At 40.4% G+C, this 21659-nt stretch overlaps 1 protein-coding gene across 1 annotated transcript in view; it reads right to left on the reverse strand.

Moving 5' to 3' along the window:
- The window catches only part of kcnq5a (potassium voltage-gated channel, KQT-like subfamily, member 5a), a 113060-nt gene extending 92010 nt beyond the window's left edge, over nt 1-21050 (reverse strand). Inside the window, exon 1 of the mRNA XM_059359503.1 lies at nt 20360-21050. Within this exon, the coding sequence (XP_059215486.1) occupies nt 20360-20739 (380 nt within the window). The 5' untranslated portion in view covers nt 20740-21050. The remainder of the gene's footprint in view (nt 1-20359) is intronic.
- Nucleotides 21051-21659: the final 609 nt, after the last annotated feature.

Raw genomic sequence — 21659 nt, forward strand, 5'->3', positions numbered from 1 at the left:
CTTGGAGTCTTAACTATAACCTTTAAGTTGTAATCATTGGAATTTCACTCCTGGTTGATATGGTGGCATCCTTGGCTACTAGTGGTATCAGCAAGTGCAGTTTAATGCTACAGCAAACAGTGCTTGAGCAGCTTCTTTGCCAGAAATACAACAGAGGAGCAGCTGGTGTATCTGTTTACAGCACAACTAAACAAACCCACGTTGTTTTAATAAAGAAGTCAATCAATAACTGGCCTTTTTCCATCGTGCCATAAACTGATTTCATGCTGAACAAAGCGTGAATAGTTTTCCATACAACAACAGAACACACAGCTCACTGTGGCTGCTGCTTGTTTTTCTGCTATGCCCTGCAAAATTTCAAACTGATCAAAAAATGTATGTTGTCTTGTTTTGTTTTTGTTTGTGAATAGTGTTCTGAACAGGCTAATATCAAAGATATTATTATTATAAATTATAAACAGGTAAGTGTTACATGTGAATCCCTCAGGCATGTGGGGAGAGTTTAGGTCTTTCCTATTTTAAAGTTTTTACATCCCCAATGTCATTTCCCACATCCTCTCCTTGCTTCATCTTAAAAAACTCATAGAATTAGACCAGTTTTAGCTGTTTACAACATCTGTTTTTATACTGCACAGGTACGGATACATCGTTTTATGCTCGCTTATTGCTCCTTTGGTGAGCCTCCTCACTCCTTGTGATGTATTTTGGGAATTGGGATTTCCCTTGAGATAGAGCACTGAGATCGAGTTATGAGTGAGAGGATTGAGAAGCAAGGAGACACAAAATTGACAAATGGGTTTCACCCTTTGAATCCAGAGAGGGAATGGCAGACTATGCCACTGATAATGACAGTAATAACTACAGACTTTAAATATATTGAACAGATTTTTGCTGAAAAGCCACCGACCACAAAAATGATCAAAAACATGATTTTCTGACATCTATTGGACATCATAAAATTATTTGGAGTACACACACACACACACACACACACACACAGACACAAAGTCAGATGGGCAACTACAGTCACTTAAAAAGAGGAATAAGATGGTTTTGTTTTTGTCTGCCACACATTGCCGACACACAATTGTGCTAACCAGTCAAATAGATCTGTTTTCAGTTTAATCAAATGTTAAAGGGTTTTCTCTCTTTTTGCTTCAAATACACACACACACATGCGCTGAGAAGGTGCGATGTTATCCAAACAGCCAGCTGCCTTGTTGTGTCAGGCTGGTTGCTCTGTTGGCTGCAGGCCTGAGAGAAGGCTTACTTAGAGAAAACAGAGACTCACTCTACATTAGACTGACTCCCGTCAATGGACTGGGCCCAATGCCTGCACATGCACGCTCTCTCTCCCACTCTCTACAGGGCAGAGAGTTTCTCACACACATGCATTCACAGGGACATTGTCTCCCCTCTTGCCTCGTTCCCTCTTACATCCCTGCACACACACAAATAACATGGAGGACTTCTCATGCAGTGTAATATGAGCAGCTTGATTCTTGTTTAAGCTCTGGTTGGTAAGTTTAACATGTACTTTGGGGGGAAACATGTTTTGTTTGCAGAGTTATGTGGTAGAGATTTCACACGCACACGTTAGTCTACATGCACGTACACAAACAAATTCCAAACCACGGAGAGCTGAAGCGTTTTTATAAATTGTTAAATATTTGCAGAAGAAATCATAAACAGCAGTGACATTTGATCAGTCATGTTGTTGCAGAAACATAGCCTACTTGGCAACCACACAAACACACACACACACACACACACACACACACTTAAACCTAAAACCTGCTCATGCTCCTCTTCAAAAAATTATTGTAATCTTTCTCCATTACATCATCATCTCCGTAATGTTTGCTTCACAGAAACTCCCACAATGTCACATGACCAAAAAACAGGTCAATCTTTGACCTCAATCAACCTCTACTGGTACCCAGCAGGAACTACAACAACAATCAAAGAAGATCTGATTCCCTCCTGCAAAAATCCCCATTTACATTTGTAGATTGTATAAGTGGATTTATGCAGAAAAAGTGGGAAGCCAAAGTGACTTATCCAATCCACAAAGGGGTGTAATCATAAGCTACAATCCTAGAATTGTGCTTTAGGGCAAGTAAAATAAACCTTATGTGCGGTACTTTAAATTGCCTACATGTATGAAAGAAGCTTACACATAAACATGTCTGAACCCTGTACATAATTGGAATTGATTTTTGATCGTTTGTGCCAACACAAATCTATGTACAAAGGAGCTGTACTGTATATAAGGAGAAGCACACACGTTAAAGCAAGATAACTGCGCTTTGACACAATAGAGGTGTGTATTATGGCCAATTTGTGCATTTGGCACAGTAAGATCTAATGTATTGAATTTAGAAACAAAGCAAAAGGAAACACTGCAGGAGCTCACGTGTGGCAGCCTTTGTGGGGCAATTCAGTGTCTCTGAAGAAGAGACAGTCTATCCCATAGTCAAATATATACATTTTCCTCCACTTTTTAGTGCTGTTTATCAAGATTGCTTATGCATGGGGGCTTCCAGGTGGTACATTGGTAGAGCGCATATCACAGAGGCTTAGTCTCTCTGTCTGCCTCGTTCACTCTGTATCTCTCACTGTCCAAAAATGGCCAAAAAAGTAACTTTAAACTTAAAATGATGTCTGCCTTCTCTCAAAGTATAGTGGAACTTGATGGCACTCAGCTTGTGGTGCACAAAACAAACAAATAAAGAAATACATTTGAAAAGCTTAACAGCAACATTTCTTCACAGAAATTACCAATAGCTCAATAAGTGAAGAAAATCCACAGACGTTGTTGCGATCAGTTTCATGTAGGAAATACCTGCTCATGACGAGGTGTCACGTCCTCCTCTGTGAGCTAGTAGAATTGGTTTGCCATAAACTAATTCCCTACAAGCTTGCCTCTTGTCCATGAGTAGACACTTTTTCTGTGCTGTGTTAATTGGAAGCTGTAGTTTGCTAAACTGTGGATTATCCGGGTAACTGAATAAATAGGTAATTTCTGGAAGAAATACTGTCTATTTTTTTTTTGGGCACTTTGATCATCACAAGCTGAGTGCCATTATATTTGAGAGAAGGCGGACATCTCTGACACTCCACAACTAATGCCAAAATTATCTTTATAAGTAGCACTACAGATAAAAGAATAGATATGCGTTTTTGATTTTGGGGGGAACTGTCCCTTTAAAGGGTCAAAGCAACGTGAGGCATCATTCTCTCAAGTTTAATCAAGACCTAACAGTCCAACAAACCTCCCTTGATCTTGTAGCGGGAGACAATAAAGATTCTCCACTCAGTAAACAAAGAGGAACAGATGATGGACAGCACTCATGCTCCTCAGGGGAACACTATCCAGGAAGACACGCTCTGGCTCCTGATAGCTTTTAATAAAAGATGGGGGAAAAAAGGAAAGAAAAAAAAAAACGTAGCTTGACTCAGTCACTTTCATTAAACTCTTGCACATATGCCCGTGATTCGTCACTCAGAGCACTTCAAAGGGCAGCAACAGTCTGACGCCTCCACAACAAAACAGACATCTTTAAAGGGCAATAAAGGAACATTGATTCACAACAGATTCAGCAACACATAGAGGGGAAGAAGGAGAGATTTTAATCTTTAAATCAAACTGAAGTCAAAATATTGAGAGAGCACTGTCGGCTGGCTCGGCTTTATTTATTAGCTGCTTTAAATGCATCTTCTCTGTATGTCAAATGTACAATATAAGACCAAAATAAACATGTTCAGACCAGGCGGAGTGGTGTATGAGACGAGCTGACAGATTGTTCTAGTCTGACTTCTGCCTTCAGAGAAAAGCTCTTGCTGTTTCTACCTCTATCAGAGGAATTGTAATGAGTTCACACTATAAGCCAAAGCCAACTCGCACGCCTACCCACATTAGCTCCGTATTAACAAGACAGAGAGATGATGTGAAATGGAAAAATGAAGACCACAGTTGAAACTTTATTTTGTACTTATTTTGCTGTTGTCACGCTTCTTTTTAATTGTCTCTCTTCTTCTCTGCTGTGAGCTTCAATATCGATGTTGAACTGGTTATTTTACAGTTGAGGCGAGATATACCAGAAACTGCTCTAATTTGCATAGTCTGTTTTGATGCCCGAAGCATTGTTTTGGACGGCTGTACTTCTTTCTGATGTAATATCATAAATATTAAAATGGCTTGAGGAAGATGTGCTTCGTTTTTTTCCAAGCTAACTGATGAGTTCATCAGATGTTGGAGAAAATGAAAAAGCCTGTCTTTGGGAAATATTTTGAGGTTGTGCTGTGTTTACCTGCAGCTGGTCATCAGTCAATGTTGTTTCACATGAACTGGACCAATTATAAAGCTACTGCGGGGTGTCAATATTGTGAACAAGGGAATAAGGTCCTGCACATTTTGATCAAAGGTTGACAAAAAAAATTGAAGTTTTATTAATGTATTTACCATTTATCCTGCACACTGGTTTCCTGAGGTCTGTCATGTACTGAAGTGAAACATCCCAACTTTATTGTAAACTCAATTGTAACAAATTTCTAAAGTCTCCTGCAGGTATTCATCACTTTTGTCTGTCTCTGTGTAGAATGAAGCTAATCTGGAGACTCTGAACTGCTATTCAACAACCTATTTGGACTCCAGTGTCTTATTCGACGGGCGGGAAAAATAATCGGTAAGCCACCCCATCCTCTCTCCAGGAAATCTTTGAGGAGACGGTTAGGAGGCAAGGCCGCAAAATCGTTGGTGATCCAAATCATGTTCTCAAGCGAATATGAGCTGTTGCCTTCAGGAAAAAGGTATAGGGTACCAAACTGCAAGTTAAATAGATGCAAACTGTCCTTTATACCTATCTCCATAAAAATATTAAATAGTGCAAGATAATGTGAGTGTGTGTGTGTGTGTGTGTGTGTGTGTGTGTGTGTGTGTGTGTGTATGTGAGTGAGAGATTCAAAAAGGGATTGTGCAATAAAAACGATGGTATAGGGAAGTGCAATAGAATAATCAGTATAATAGAATTAACTAGAAAATTTCCTCTGGGGAAATTTTGAAAGGGCCACGGGGGCTACTGCCAGTGTGTGTGTGTGTGTGTGTAATTAAAATCACATAAAGTTACTGTGTGTGTGTGTGTGTGTGTGTGTGTGTGTGTGTGTGTGTGTGTGCGTGTGTGCGTGTGTGTGCGTGCGTGTGTATGCATGTGTGTATGAGGGGCATTTTATGCCAGCACACTATACTAAAACGCGTGTACAGCGCCTATGCGATGACATCAAACGTCTAACGTGCGCGTGTAAATTCCATTCACTTTCAATGGACAGACAGGCGTCACGCAGGCGGTGAACTACGCCTCAAATACGTGACATGAAGAGTAACAAAGAGACTGTTAAGTACAATTCTACATAGGCGTACAGACACGCGTATTGCGAGTACACCAGATAACATGGGTGACGGGTGAAAAGTGCCACCAGCGAACGTAGCGGACGCCTGTGTGTGTGTGTAACGCGTGTACGCCTATAACAGTTCAGCTGTTACACAGAGTCTCAGCTTCATATGGTATTGTTTATAAGAAAGCACAACTTATAGATGAAGAGAAAGACTATCTCGTACGTACCAGATAAACTTAACGTTTTTCCGGCCAAAACCGGAGGCTTAATTAACCTGTTTTAGGAGTGAAAGTCAGCAAAATGCAGCTTAAACAAAATGTTTTACCTCATTAGTTAACTACGAATGTCTGTAAAACATAATGGATCTGTGCATAAGTGCCGAATTGGGTTAAACAGTGTAGATATAAGGTCCGATGGAATCATATTGTGAAAGGACTGCTGTCCACATGGCTACTGAATATTCATTAGATAGGTCCGCATGGCTACTTAATATTCAGGGGTGACAGCGATTACGGCTTCTGCAGGCAGGTAAACCTACCTAATTACAGCTGGTGCGTAATGAACTGTATGTCCACGCGCTAAGCTGGGAACTGGCTGTGAGTGTCGCACTTTACTATTACTAGCCTATTTTTAAGTAGCTGAAATTATTTTAATTATCCCTTTCACCCTTGCTATCATTAAATATCAATTCGATATCATTCAAACCTAGAGAGAGAGAGAGAGAGAGAGAGAGAGAGAGAGAGAGAGAGAGAGAGAGAGAGAGAGAGATTTCCTTAACAAGAAAATAAAAACTGGCCTGAAAATAATAGAAATATCCTGACAGCTCTGTGGGGGCTTGGAGTTCATCTATAAGTTGTGCTTTCTTATAAACAATACCATATGAAGCTGAGACTCTGTGTAACAGCTGAACTGTTATAGGCGTACACGCGTTACACACACACACAGACGTCCGCTACGTTCGCTGGTGGCACTTTTCACCCGTCACCCATGTTATCTGGTGTACTCGCAATACGCGTGTCTGTAAGCACGCCTATTAATCAGACTTTATGCTGGCACAGGCGACCCGTTTTAGGCGTTTAAGTATAGTGTGCTGGCATAAAATACCCCTGATATGTGTGAGGAGTGTGCGTGCTTACACGCATGTGTGTGTGTGTGTGTGTGTGTGTGTGTGTGTATCTGTAACTGTAATCACATCAAAGATCAAAGGCAATCAGATCAAAGCAATCAACAGAATTAACTGACACCTGACAGTGACAGCAGCCAGAGGTGAACTGAAATTTCTGGCCTCGAACAGAAAGCATTTTTGGCAAAACCATAACACCTATCATTGATCCGACTTCACTTTGAGCGTCCCGAGTTCTTCCTGAACATCTACATGTGATTTTTTTTAAGAAAAATGAAAAAATTGCTTTGTTAGAGCGATCTAAAAAAACTGTTCCATCTTCCCTTTTTCCGAAATCTCCCTGCGTTTTTAATATGGGAGCCAATGAGGCCGTTGGTGGTTTTGGTGGCGAATCTGTGCGTCGTACGCCCAAACTATAACTCTGACAGCTTTACCAGAGGATTGTGAGTGAGAAGACAAATTTTCCTACATTTCTATGTATAAATTATTTCTGTAGAGTGGAATTTGCGGCCTGGAGTGCAGTTTTCAAATTTATTTTTTGACAATTTTTTCTCTCCCTCTACACTCTGGCGATGATGTCACACACTGTGACACGAACATTCCGTGCAATACACACCCATTAGAATCTCAGAATTTCTCCAAAAATGATCATGGTCATTAAACAGGGATTGATAAAAAACTATATGACCTATCAAAACGCAAATTAATACACCAATACACAAGACTTGTGTCTACTGTTTAAAGTTTAAATGGAGTCTCTAGGTGAAATTATGCCAGAGAAGTAGACGTTTAAAAATCTCCAATTATTGTTCTTTGTCGCTCATTTTTTGTCGGCAGTCCCATTCATTTCAATGCAAAATTTGGGGCAGTTTTTATTTTTTCTTATTCTGTAGAGAAAAGTAATAGCACACCGATCCCGATCAAACCGCACGTTTTGATATATAATTTGTCCTGCAACTTTTCAAGTTGTAGGACTAGTAGCGGGACGAAATTGCGTCCGGGAGAGGAATAAGAAAAAATCCACAGTATAACGCCTGGATTCCACTGGATGCGTAACGACTCCGACAGGGGTCTGTCCGCAACGGCTGCGTATCTATGCAGTCCGTCAACACCCACCGGATCCGTCTGTGTCGGAGCTGTTGCGGACAGCAGAGTCCCGAGGACGCACGAGATCTCGCGAATTCACGCCTAATCAATTGATATAACTGGAAGATAATCAACATCTCCTCGTTAATGACTGGAGACAAATCCAGCGACTCCGTCTTAACGAGCGCTAACGAGGTCGGCCGGCTTGTTAACGAGCCGGCCGACCTCGTTAGCGAACCCGAGGTATTTTATTTTGAAAATATACCGGTGTTTTATTTTGTGTCTGTGCAAGACTTCCTGTCCCGAACGATCTGCTCTGTGCTGAATTTATGCGTAGTGCTCCGTCGTCCGACAAAAATAGAAGCTCTGCGCAAGTGTTGCGAGGGCTGTCGGATGGCCCTGCGTTGTCGGACTCATTACGCAGCGGATCTGCAGTCGGTGGAATCTCACACATTGATTATAATGGGTGCGTAACGGCTCCGACGACGGATCTGCAGCCGTTACGCATCCAGTGGAATCCAGGCGTAACAGTAGTGCTTCGCCCCGAGCACTGGTCCCTACAGCTATTGCTGTATGGGACCAGTGCTCGGTGCGATTGCCCCGAGGCCCTAATGATGTTGTATGGGTATATGTATGTGTTCTGTGCTGATATGACTTTATGTGATATGTTAACAGACTTCCTTTTTGTGTGTGTTTGTTTTTTGTGTTTTGTGATGTGCTATTAGTGAACATGGGACATTCTCTTGTGTCCAGAACAAATTTCTCCTAAGGAGACAATAAAGCAACTAACTATTGCCCACCAAATATGTCATTACTTAGTCCTTGATGGATACAGACTCTGGATGGTTTGGTGATTGTAAATTACAAATTCAAAATACATTTTCAAGTCTAACAGGGACCAAACATATGCTCTCACGTGGGTTGCAGCTTACAGCACAACCATATGGGTCAGGTACTAGGCAACCTCCACACTGATTTTACATTAATTCAGCTTAGATGGTTCTCCAAAAGGCTTGGGTACTGCGCCTCAGCCTTATAATGGGAGGAAATAATTCAGTAAGAGGAAACACATAAAACGGGAAAAAGTCTTTGACACATTGGCTTGAGTGTTCATTGTTGCAAAGTGAACCAAAAAAAAACAAAAAAACAACTACATTCCTGTCCTGTATTCCTGTTTTGAATGAAAACACAAAAAACATGACACTTGCATGCACAGTTTGTGTGCACTGTGTGCAAAACTGTGTGCAACCTAGACATAGACATTAGTCATATTGAGATCAACAACATGCCAAATTAACACTTCTCTGCATTCACAAAACATAACTCATGCTCTTGAGCTCATGCAACTAACAATTTTTTTCACTATTTATCTGTCAATTATTTGTTAAATGAAGCTTCCATTTAGTCTAGACAATGTCAATACGTATTACAATTTTATAGAGCAAGTGGAGAAAAATTTAAATTGTTTGTTTAAAGAGTTTAAAGCCATTCAATACAATTATATAAATCAGATAAACACAGCGATTTTTGAAATTTGAGACGCTGGAACAAATGATATTTCTTTAATAAATGACAATTAATTGGTCATCAACATTGTTTTTGGTTATTATTCTTATAATTTAATGTGTGAGAGTGTTTGGCCTCACAGCACTGTGTGGGTGTGTGTGGGAGTCAGTGTATTAGTGAGAGGCTGCTATCAGGTTTAATTGCCTCAAAGTTACTGTCAGTTATCTTGCAGAGTAATATCACTACTGGGAAAGCACATTGCCCTTTTCTCTTTGTAATCTCATTTCACTCTGCCTCTCTTCACACCCAACTTTTTTTTCTCTCTCTCCCTCTCCATGTCCCCATCTCCTGCAACTCTCAGCATTTCTCCTTTTCCAATTATTTGACCAGCATGACAAATGACGTTCCCTGAACCGTCCACGAGAGAAAACAAACCAAACGAAGCAAACACCTGTCCATACACTATTCTGTCTCACTCTGTCTGAGAAAGCTGTCAGTGTGGGTGTGCTGGTGCTGTTCACCTGGGAAAAATGTGTCTGAGTAACCATGATAAATTATTCACAATATGTGCTGGGCTGAGCTGGCTTGTATGTTTTTTCAACGGTATGTCAATGTGTGTGAGTGTGTTCATAAAGAGTACAGAGAGCAGACCAAGCTGCCCAACACACACACACACACACACATTCAGAACCTCCTGAATAATTCACACTCTCACACCAGGTGGTTAAGCTATACCCTAATATACAGCTCATAATTCTTGCTATATCTGTGTCTGATTTCTCAGGGGATATGGAGCAAAGAGTGAGTCAGAGGAATGCATGGAAAGCCAATGTGTGTTTGTGTGTGTGTGTGTGTGTGTGTGTGTGTGTGGTGAGGGATTATTAAAACATTATTTGGTGTGTCAAGTGTGCACACAGCAGTTTTGCTAAGTAAACCACTACATTTACTCCACTGAAACTCATTTTTTATGCAATTCAACACTTATATTTCACAATATTTATAAGGAAATAGTGTATTTTTATTCTGCTGTGGAGGTTAACCATTACATTGTATGACACGTGATTTTTAAGGCTGATACAGATACCGATTTTAGAGGGGAAATATTCACTGATTAGCAATATGGCTTCTAATACAGTGATCTGTAGGCAACAAAGGAATTAATATTTTATCTGGAAAAACTATTGATGACACCATGTCTAAATTATCCAAGCATCTGTTTCTACATTATATTCTGTATAAAAAAAGTTTTTATATTGCAAAATAACAGACAACAGCACCAATACAGACATATCTGACCAATATAATCGGCTGACGATAATTCCAATTATCAGCCTACAAACACCTCTAAAACCCATAAATGAACAGTCCTTAATTTTGGGGTGGCAGGTGTCAGAAGTGGCAGGTGTCAGAAAGGTTACCACATGGATTTAGGGCTTTAAGTAGCCAAGTATTCTCTAGACAAATCTGTACAGTCAGTGAAAACAACTGTCCCTTCAGGAATATCCATTATTGTGAAACAGAATTTCCCAAACTTCTCCTGTCAGCTATGTTAAAATACTTAAAATTAAATGGAAGAAAAGCTGATCGCTATTGTCAACAACTTTGCAACTTTCTTTGAAATAATTTTTAACAAGCTACTGGAAAGAAGACTTATGCATGGAGACATTGCTCTGAAAATGGACTATAACAGAGAGCATGCAGTATGTATATGTCCTTGGAGAACTGATATTACTACATAAAGAGTTTGAGTGAGGCTATGCCACCAAGCATCTATGTATAAGTACGTGCAAGTGTGGGTGCATATATGGGATTGTGCGCTCTTGAGCTACACTCTCGTTTAGAGAGCTGACAGCATACCGTCTGAGGTGTATGCGGCGGAGCAGCGGAGCCTGGTGTGACGCGAAGCCAGCAGCGGTGCGCTCTGTGTGGGCAGGAGGACGGACTAGCTCAGCCCGTCTCCATCCATCAGCGCTGCAGTCTGCTCAGCAAACTGGCACCTCCGCTGATGTACGAGAGGGCTGCCGGATGACTAATGAGCAGACACACACTGATGCAGACACACACACACACACACAGACGCACATGTAGCAACAGATACACTGTGTATCCCTGCATACTCATACAGTCAGAAACTGCCAGGAAAGCCTGTGAAACAGTGGTTATGTGTGTGTTAAAGCAATACTTACACACACACACACACACACACACATACAAACACACATACAAATACACAAACATATTAATTCTCACAACTTTCATTCTCTCTCACAAACAATCAGGCATGCAAGTATTCGCTCTATAAGAAACACAATATCCTGCTCTTTCTCTCCCAAACCCTTACACACACACACACACACTCATGCACACACACACACACACACACACACACACACACACACTCATGCACACACAACCTACACACTTCCTGTGCGACCTGCTTGGATGTCACAGCATATTTGTCACTGCAGTGCTTTCCGATCTCGCACCTTCTCACCAGTGAGCTCTGACTGATGTAAGCGACTGTTTCTTTGATGAAAGCGACAAGCCGATCTGATCGCTCATCAAATCTCTCTCCACTCTGACGCAGGCTAATGAGCTCATTCCCTTTGCACATTTGAAAAATGTACTTTACACGGGAATATGCAGTGGGTGTAATGAAATCGGATGCTCATGGGGACCTCTGCATTCTAAGCATTCCTGGTGCGGTGCAAGGTTAAAAACTGCAGACAAATACTGCGTGTTTTGTTTAACTTCAGGAGGAGAAAGGGGATTTTCTGATGATCCACCATGTGTTAGGAGTGCTGCACTGATTCATGCTTTAATCATAGTTTAAATGATTACTTATACTCCCTCCTTTCTCCCGTCTCACTGCTGATGTGTTGAACTTTGAGAACTGGGAGGAAATCTTGGGATTAAAAAAAGGAAATCATGAGGAGCACAATTAACAATTAGCTATGTTGTTGAAAAATATTTTTTTTTAAGTTTCGTGTTTGGCAGCCTAATCTGTTATACAGAATATTGGATTGCCATTGAATGTGACTGAAAGACAAATCAAAACAGCCCCTGCTCTCAAACTCACTATACAACAACACAAGTAAATGGATTACCTATCTCATAAAAGTTTTATGTTACTTAAACATATTCATTTTTATAGTAGCTGCCTGAAAAGTATAACACTGACATTAAAAATTGTTCTATACTGGCACAGTGCACAGTAAGGAATACATGATTTTGTAGATCGTAGGTTAAACATGTAAAATCAATACTAAGGTCTCATAAGCATGGCTTTTTTTGTTCAGTATTGATTTTCTGGATACAGATTTTTATTATTGCACAGTATAGTTGTATAGACATGATTGAAACTGAGCACTGGCAGCTAAATGTAGCAGTCTTTTTGACTTGGGTTTTCAATTTAGATTAAATCTACCACATGTATTAATGTTTCTGTCAAGATATTTCCAAGCAAAATGTTACAGGAATGATGTGAAACTAAAGACAGATGCAAAAGGAGTAGGGTGGTTCAATTAAAAAAAAAATCATGTAGGTAAAACAGCCCAAAAAACCCCAACACGATTTATGAGATACAGATTTACAGGGACAATAATTCCTACAGGTGAGGGGTTTTTCAACCATGCTTCCATGCAACATGTTAGACTTGGTGTGTCAGTTTTCACTAGTTACATGTATAATGGTTCACAGGAGAGAAAAAAATGGCAATAAAACTACTAGACAAGGTTTGTGTAAAATAACAGGGTTTGGCTTAAAAATAACTACTGTTCACAGTTACAAAGGTTGACTCCAAGTAACAAGACTGACTCTTGGTTTCACACAAGTCATAAACCAACCCTGCACCCAGAAGAGACTTTGTACTGTTTTTATTACGTCTGAAATCTGAGCATCGAATGCATCGAAAGCTGGTTAAACTGATGAGTTAGGAGAGAGACCAGGTTGGCTTTGTAGAGGCTGAAATGTGAGGAAAGTCTATGAGTAGAAAAGGAGAGCTTTCCCTGCACCTGCTCTGGGGTATAACTTAAATATGTGCTTGGTTAATTTTTGAGGAAGAGAAAAATGTTTAATATGCAAACATCCTGCTGCATAATCTTGAACTTGCATTTCTTACACATCTGTCCTTGTGTGTTTGCATATCTTGCATACTGTGAAATACTTCTTCTGGATATGATGACTTTATGTGTCTTCATTTCATAACAGGTTAGAAAAGCAGATGTTGCCTTTCATCCAGAGTACATGGAATAAACAAACTCTTTTGCCTCTGTTTTCCTGCACAGAAAATGCTGAATGTCCCTGTTTTGATCTTCATCTCTTTAACTGTCTCTCACTCATTCGCTTTTATTTTTACAAATGTTTTCATCTCCTCTTGCTTCCTCACGGTCTTCCTTCTGTTTTGCCCTGGATGACTTTGTGCCAACTGGTGACCTGAACACACAAACCCACAATGTGTCTGTGCTGTGTTACACTCTCCAGTGAGGACATGAAATAAAACACACATTACCTTTAATAGGGTACCCACTCTGTACCTATTCATGCAAACACCGGAACACATCATGACAGTATTTATACACACGCACATACACACACAACCATTTTCTATTCATCCTATCTAATGGGTCCTTAGCATTTTCCAGCATTTTCCATTGGGTGCTAGCCAACATCCTCCTCCCTACCTGGAAGTAACTCTGAACCTAAACACAGAGACTCTTTTATGTGCTCAGGTGTCTCAAATGTCACCATGTTCTCAGGAAACAAAGTGCAGTCTCTTCATGATGTCTTTGATGTTCCTCACGGTCTAAGTGCACGTTACATTTTTCTTTTGGAATCAATGCACCTGCAGTTTGAATAACCTCTGAGCGCAACAGCCTTTTCTAGCGTTACAGATTTAATAAACGTATTCACCTTTCCACTCTTATTACCTGCTTGTAAAGGGCAAAAGTACTGTGTTGGTATTTATGCAAACAACATTACACAGACAAGTTCTCATTAATTAGTTTTTAATTAGTTTTTTAACCATGCCAATATGTATTTTCATTACCCCATCATGAATTAAATGGGCTTTAAAAACCTAATCAGTTTAATCAAAGTAATTGGTGTTTTCACAAGAAAGCAGACATACAGTCCTGTCGTTTCATGATAAAAAATTATCAACCATTCATCACACCACCACGGCCAAACACTCAACTTATCATTCACTGCACAGATGTCACTTTGACGGGGCAAACTAAATTGCTTTGGCTGGTTTTAATGGAAAGAGAATGAACAGCAATAAAAAAAATGAATAAAATCTAATGAAGGCCATTAGATGGCCGATTATTCGTAAACCAGTCAGTGGTATGTAGGTGTTAAAATATGGCCGGATAAACTCTGTCATTGTGACTTTGAAAAAAATTAAAATCCTTCACACTCACACATTTCATCAAAGTAACTTTTAACTTTAATAAGTGTTAATAAACATTCTTGTGTCAATACTGATGAATTTTTATGACCTACATAAGATAAAAATATCGTCGATTTCTATTTTTCCTTCATGCCTACCACGCCATCAGCGATTCTAGCAAAATCAGGCAAACTCATACAGGTTCTCCACAACCTTCTTTAAGTCAGACTTAAGCACCAGCATCTGTCTTCACTGTCGGCTTCGACCTGCAGTCGGAGCTCTTGTGCAAAGCATCAGGAGGTGGAGAGTTCCCCAGCCAGCAGAAGAGCTTTGCATTGCTGCTCTGCCTGCATCCTGGGTGTCAACACCAACACCATCCTGGCCCATACCATTTCTGGGTCTGCTGGATGGAAGGGAGGCATGGAAGAACCAGGACTAAGCTAGATTGTCAGACCCTGCTATAGTAAAATGAGATGTTTTAACAGCACTTTGGTGCAGTTTAAAACATTATATGTAATGTCCTATCTACCTACAGTGGTGCTGTAGGTAGGTATATATATATATATATATATATATATATATATATATATATATCAAGCTATTTCCACCTTTGCAACGGACTTTGACAACCACAAGATAATGAATGGGTAGAATAGGACCGCCTGTCCGTAACAATCAGACTAGACATTGGTCTTTTAAAGCATTTGATAACAAGCACAGTCAGTTCTGTAAAAGTCATTCCTCATCATTGTGAATGCAACATAGCTGCTCAAAGTGTCATTCCCTTTACAAAAATCCTGCTGAAGCTGACAGTTAATGCATCACAGATGCTGAACAAATCTGTGTGGTTAAAGGATAAAAGTGGACTGAGGTTGATCATTAAAACAAAGTGTGTATCCGCCTTGTGGTAAACCGCCAGGCTGGGCTAATGTGCTACCTGTCGATGGACCAGAACGGCCCTGGGATCAATGCTCAAACTGTGTGACTGAATCAATCTCTCTCAGACACACACACACACACACACACACACACACACACACACACACACACACACACACACACACACACACACACTTCTGTAATTCATTCCCAGACACAAAAGCAGACATGTGGATACATAAACAATGATAACAAAGTGTGTAATAGATACACACTTTTTACATCACACACAAACACATGAAGGCACGAACAAGTGTTATATATCATCATCATTCTTGCACGAAACACTAAACAGTTGAGCAAACAGGTAAAAAAAATTAGATCTCCCAGATAGACAAAAACACAGACAGAAATCATCTTCTGAGCACATAACGCAGACCGTGGCTGGAACCCATTTCGGCAAATGTGATTAGGCCAACACACGCCATCTCATTAAGAGAATGAATCTTAATGCCAGCAGTGCTTGAGTGTGGGAGCACTATCTGGCAAGAGGCAAGCCCAGATGCTTATCACTGTCCCGATTCATACCCATCACATTCCTATAGAGAGGATAAAGAGTGATATACATAAATGTATTCAAAATATGTACGCACATGCACTGTCAAGCTGTTTTCTGACATGTTTTCACAGCATGGATCCACACACAGCAGCATCTGTTTCCAAAAGACTGCCTACTAATTAAACGATCAAAGGAAACTTTTCTTTTAGAAATCATGCACTTTCTTTTGTTTGTGTGTGAGTGTTTGCTAATCTCCTACCACGTGTGAATGTGTTTGTGTGTAGCACATGTGCGTAGCCGTGTGACTGTATGTTTGTATGGCCAATGTCTGAATTTGCACAGTGTATTTGTTCATAAATAAGTGTGTGTATAAGTTTATACATATGGGAGTATATGTAGAGCACAAGTTGTTTGTTTTTATGTCTCTTTGCATGTTTGTGCATTTCCTTCTGCTTTTGTCTGTACTTTTAGATGTGCAAGTGTGCATGTGTGTTACTGATGGGGAGTGATCACCAAAATGAATTCACTTAAATGTCATGTGACACATTGAAATAACTGTAACTGAATGCAGAACGTGCAGTAATACGAACAGCTTACAATAATAAACCATTACATTATATTAATGAATCTATTCACCGACTAGCTTTCATCTGATGGATTGAAACTATCCACATTAAAAGTTATTGCATGAAGGATATGGCACACTATATTCCAATTAAATCTAAACTTCAAAGTTTTACTACAGCCTTACATGTAATCATTTAATGAATTCAGCAGAATCTAATAAGATCAGTGACTTCAGTTTTATATATGAGTTTCCAAAAGGTCTCAAAGGTTTACAACAGCAAACAGCCACTAATTAATGGTTTCAGACAAACTCCACAAATAAGTTAAGATCTTTAAGCTTACACCAGAAACGACTGTGGCAAGTAAAGATTCAACAGATCCTCAGATTGGTAGTAAATTAATGTATCAAAAACCAAATAGGAGTTTAAATTAGAGCACTGGGAAGCAATGATTCCAAAAATTAACATGGAATGTATTGATTCTCTTATCTGTTAATTAGAGGTGGGAATCACCAGAGGCCCCACGATACGATTTCATCCCGATACTTGAGTCAAAATACGATATTATTGTGATTTTAAGCATTTTGCGATATATCAAAATAATATTGCCATGCAAAATATTGCAATATTATGCTGTATCGATTTCCCCCCCACCTCTACTGTTAATGCGATACAAGGTTGGTTGCTCATTTCTATATCATATCATATCTTCCAATCATGGATACTCCATCCATCCATCCATCCATCCATCCATTCATTTTCTTCTGCTTATTGAGGGCCGGGTCGCGAGAGCAGCAAATCTAAGCAAGGAATTCCAGACAAGCAATTTACAGCCTCTATTGAGACACACAAGCGTATCTGCTTCTTCTGAATGTGTAAGAGAGAACAGGTTTGCTTTCACAAAAAGCTTTTATAACATTATTAGTTGCAGTGAGTTTGTCTGTCTGCTGTAAGTGAACAAATATCACTCAATAGATGTTTCTCTCAAAACAAAGTACCTCTGTTTTTGCTTAACTAAACTTAATTATCCTTCTACAAGCTATAAATGTACATGATTGCTAATGTAGAGTACTTAGACACTATTACAGCACTCCACTTAGACACTAAAATAGTTCCCTGGCCAAATAGTGTTTGCTGAATTTATGCGAATTGTTTTTGGCATAATGACATGTGCAGTGCCAAGGCTTTAACGCATAAGACATACACAAGAACAAGTGCCCAAGACCACAAGAGCCAGAACAATGGGAAAGTCACTGGAAAGTATGCAAAAGTGAAACATACTTCTCTGTGATCCGCAATGCAATCTTTGTACATTATCTGTAAATCACCATGTCTTAAGTTTCATGATGACTGCAATAACACAAAGAGACATAACCCTTCAATCAAGATTCCAAACATTCACTGTGACTGTTGGAAATACTCTGGGTGTCTCTTTGTTGTCCTTTTACACCTGCTTTACTACATCAAGTCAAGTTTGGGGCAACCAAGTCCTTCTCACAGTTATCTCTTGCTGCTCTTTGGAGCTAGGAGAGCAAAATAGCAAAAAGAGTTAGAATTACTGTGTGCCATGGTTAAGTCCATCCTAAAGGAAAAAGCAGGTTTGTTAGCAGATGGAATAATCCAAAGAGTAAAACTCTTCATATATAATTCAATACCTAAATCCCTAACTAAAATAATGTATAAAATATACTGTGCACAAACACAGGCTGTTTGGGTATTTGCAGACTCCTCATCAGTGTTAAATATGTGTGCACATCAACCTACACTGAAACAGGGCTATGTGTACAGTAAACATATTTAAATCTATGATTTTCATTTGAATCCTAAACATGAATTTTCTGCAACGAATCACAAAAAACAGACTCGTGCTTTCTGTCAATTTTCCTAATCTCAGTTAGGTTTCTTTATCTCACTTAAACAGTTTATTTAAGACTGTGGTTGTAAGCAGATGTAACGACTTAACCCCTGCGACCTCAGCTGTCCCGCCTGAGCAAATAAAACGTCAACATCCGGCTTCGCAGCCCCTCATGTGACAGCTCCACTTCCTCCTTCTCACAGCGCTTCTCTTCCAACAAGACTGTTGGAATGGGAAGGGATGTGGTGTTTCATCACTCAAACAATGCTGCGGCTGGTGGGCGTGCTGGTGCATGCGTGTGAAAGAGGTACATAGATATATACATATGTATATGTCATATTAATATACTGTTTATGTATGGATAGATATGCAGACAGTGAGACAAAAAAGTGTGTATTCTGTTGGATAACCCACAGCTGTGTCAATGCAGAGCCTGCTCTTCCATGAAACACCAACTCCCTGTGTTATAATCTGCCACATGCTCATAGAATAAATGTAATTATAAAAACAACAGACACTAAACACTCTGACTCTGATAGCTTTTCCTCTGAAATATACTCAGCCACACAGGATATGATGCATATTACACAGCCAGGTGTTTCAAATAAACCATCTTGTGCTGAGAAAACACAGAAAGAGCACCATTTCCGAAAACCAAAACTTCATCAATTCACAGTGCCGCCTACAACGTTTGATTGACAGGTGATCTGTCGGACGTTCAGCGCAGCAACAGCACAGCGAAACGTACAAAACAGAAAATGATCTTGTAGATTACCAGTGAATACCAATGCTCAAGCATCTATAACTAAAGATATGACAACATGTTTTATGCAGTTTGCAGTAAGCACGTGTGTCAGGTTAACAAGAACCCTTGGGACACAAAAAACAACAAATCCTTTTAAATTAGACATACACAAACCAGAAAAGTTCAGCCTGAATGTTAGCTATAATCTGCAAATTGGTTAATTGAAAATAAATTATGAGAAAAGAAACTGGATAATTTTGGAAAGGAGAATCCAAATTAGAAATATTGGCCATGTAGGAGCTATTTCACACCAGAAAAGCCAAGCTGTGGTCATCTGAAGGCTGCTTAGGATTTAAGAACTAAAGCACTTCAGCTTTAAAAGTGTCCCTCCAGGACTTTCCCCAGACCCACTCTCCATCCAAACTAGTGATGAAAGACTGGAAATCATGCACGGGAGTAGCAGTTAATAATACATTCACCCTTTTCACTTGACAGCTTGCTGACCTTCTCTAAGAGCCCCAAATCTGTTGGAGCTTCCAGTGTTACGCAAGATTAATAAAGCAATTGGACTTAATATAGTAATCCGTCTGATTTATTGGCCCTATGTGCAGATTTTGCAATTTGGTCTGCAATATCAGGTGCATTATAAATTTAATAAAGGCCTCCACATACCAGCACACAACACTATGCTGTAGCCCCATCATTAAAACTGTTTCACGGTCAGTCTCCAGTGATTTCTGCACACTGGCTGGAGCATCAGGTGGTCACTGATTTAAAAAAAACCTTTATTGGCATACAGTTTGTAGCCAATCACCAGGTCATTTTAACCACAACCACCAAAAAACAATGTAGAAAAAGATTGAGAAAAACGGTCACTAGGTTTTTCTGCATATCTGTTCTGGTAATTACTCATAAAGTATGCATAAGGTGTGGGGGGGATTCATCAAAGAAAATTAACTTTTAAATTGGAAAACTAATCCCCCAAAAACTTCTACCAGTTTGATACCATGATGCACCATGGCCCCAGCTGGTCATTATCATAAGGTGAATAACTGGAAATATCACCTAAAATCTGTTATATTTTCAAAAAGCAGTGGTGTTTTCATTTGTTTTGTGAAATAAATATTAATTGTTTTTCATATCTGCTTAAATGTAAATCCAGCCCACATATTTGGGGAAACTGTTCAATGCAACAGTAAAAGTTCTAAGTGGTTTACAGCTGTTTTGTATACAATGACTAAAAGTTCAAGTACTCACACAAAAGCGTGGTAGACGAAAGCCCATTCCCGCGGTCTCTCCAGCACATTGTAGAGGTAATTCTGGAGCCGCCGGTACCGCGCGTTCCTGCGGCCGCTCTGCGCGCTGTAGGTCAGCGGCTTCCCCAGCAGGCTGAGCCGGGCACCCTGCTTCCTCTCCGATCCCACCGCACCTGCCGTGGCGGGAGACAGGAGACCGTCACCAACTCGCACCGCGTTATTCATCGTCTTCCGCCCAGACTCCACATCTTTCAGTGTGTAGTCCTGTGCCCGGCGTCCTGCAGAGTTCTTCAGCCAGAGCCCGGTGCCGCTGCTCTCTTCGCCGGTGTGACTTCGCGGCATGGCATCACCAGCGCAGTGCGCTGGGAGACCGGCAGACATTCACATGTAGCCAAGTGCTCGTGTGCCGGGTGTTTGACTACTTTGACTTTTACTACACACTAAATAAAACAAAGCAGGGGGTAAAGAGTTAAATATCTAATCTGCTGTCATCTTGTCATACTGTGGCCGTCCGAGCAGATTCACAGTCCGGTTGGACACTTTGGCCATCTGCGCAAGGCTGGAGAGGAGAGGGGTTATGAAGGAGTGGATCCATCGAGACATTTGTCGGGGGGGAGGGCTTTCCCACCCTCCCACACTCTTTCTTCCCCAACTCACTCTTACTCGCGGTCTTGCTTCCTTCTGTCAGAGCGTGTGGAGCCTGCCGGCGCTGCTCCAAACCATGCTTCTCTGTTACGCACAGGACGGAGAAAGGCGCAGCACTGCCAGCACCACCAGTTCAATCCAGAACCACTGGATTAGTAGGTCATCACGACAACGAAAGTTACGACTGTACCTATGGTCTTCTATTTGACTAATAAATATTAATTGCAGAAACGTCAAAAGACATCAGTGCACCGATGACGCGGGTAACACGCAGGAGGGGAAATTGCCCGAAGCCCCTAAAAACCTGAAGTGAACGTTTTGCATTATATCATATCATGGTCTTCACGCTGCGTTTGAATTGACACACTTCTAACTAGAAATAAAGTATTTTCTTTGCGTGTGAAGTCACATTTTGGGGGGACAATATTATGTATTTATATCTCGTTGGTCGAACAAAGACGACGTCCTAAATTGGTCTTAAAACGGAACACTACCTCGAGATTAGTTAATATTCAGATAATTAAACTTTACACAACTATAGGTGCAGGAGCAGTGATGGTGATGGATGGTTCGTTCAGTGTCAAACTATCTCCGTCCGAAACCAAACAGGCTGTCCGGGGCTGGGCTCTCTGATTATGTTGCACTGCTGCGTCACT

The sequence above is a fragment of the Centropristis striata genome, chromosome 20 (genome assembly GCF_030273125.1).
Source record: "Centropristis striata isolate RG_2023a ecotype Rhode Island chromosome 20, C.striata_1.0, whole genome shotgun sequence".
In the NCBI taxonomy this organism is placed as follows: domain Eukaryota; kingdom Metazoa; phylum Chordata; class Actinopteri; order Perciformes; family Serranidae; genus Centropristis; species Centropristis striata.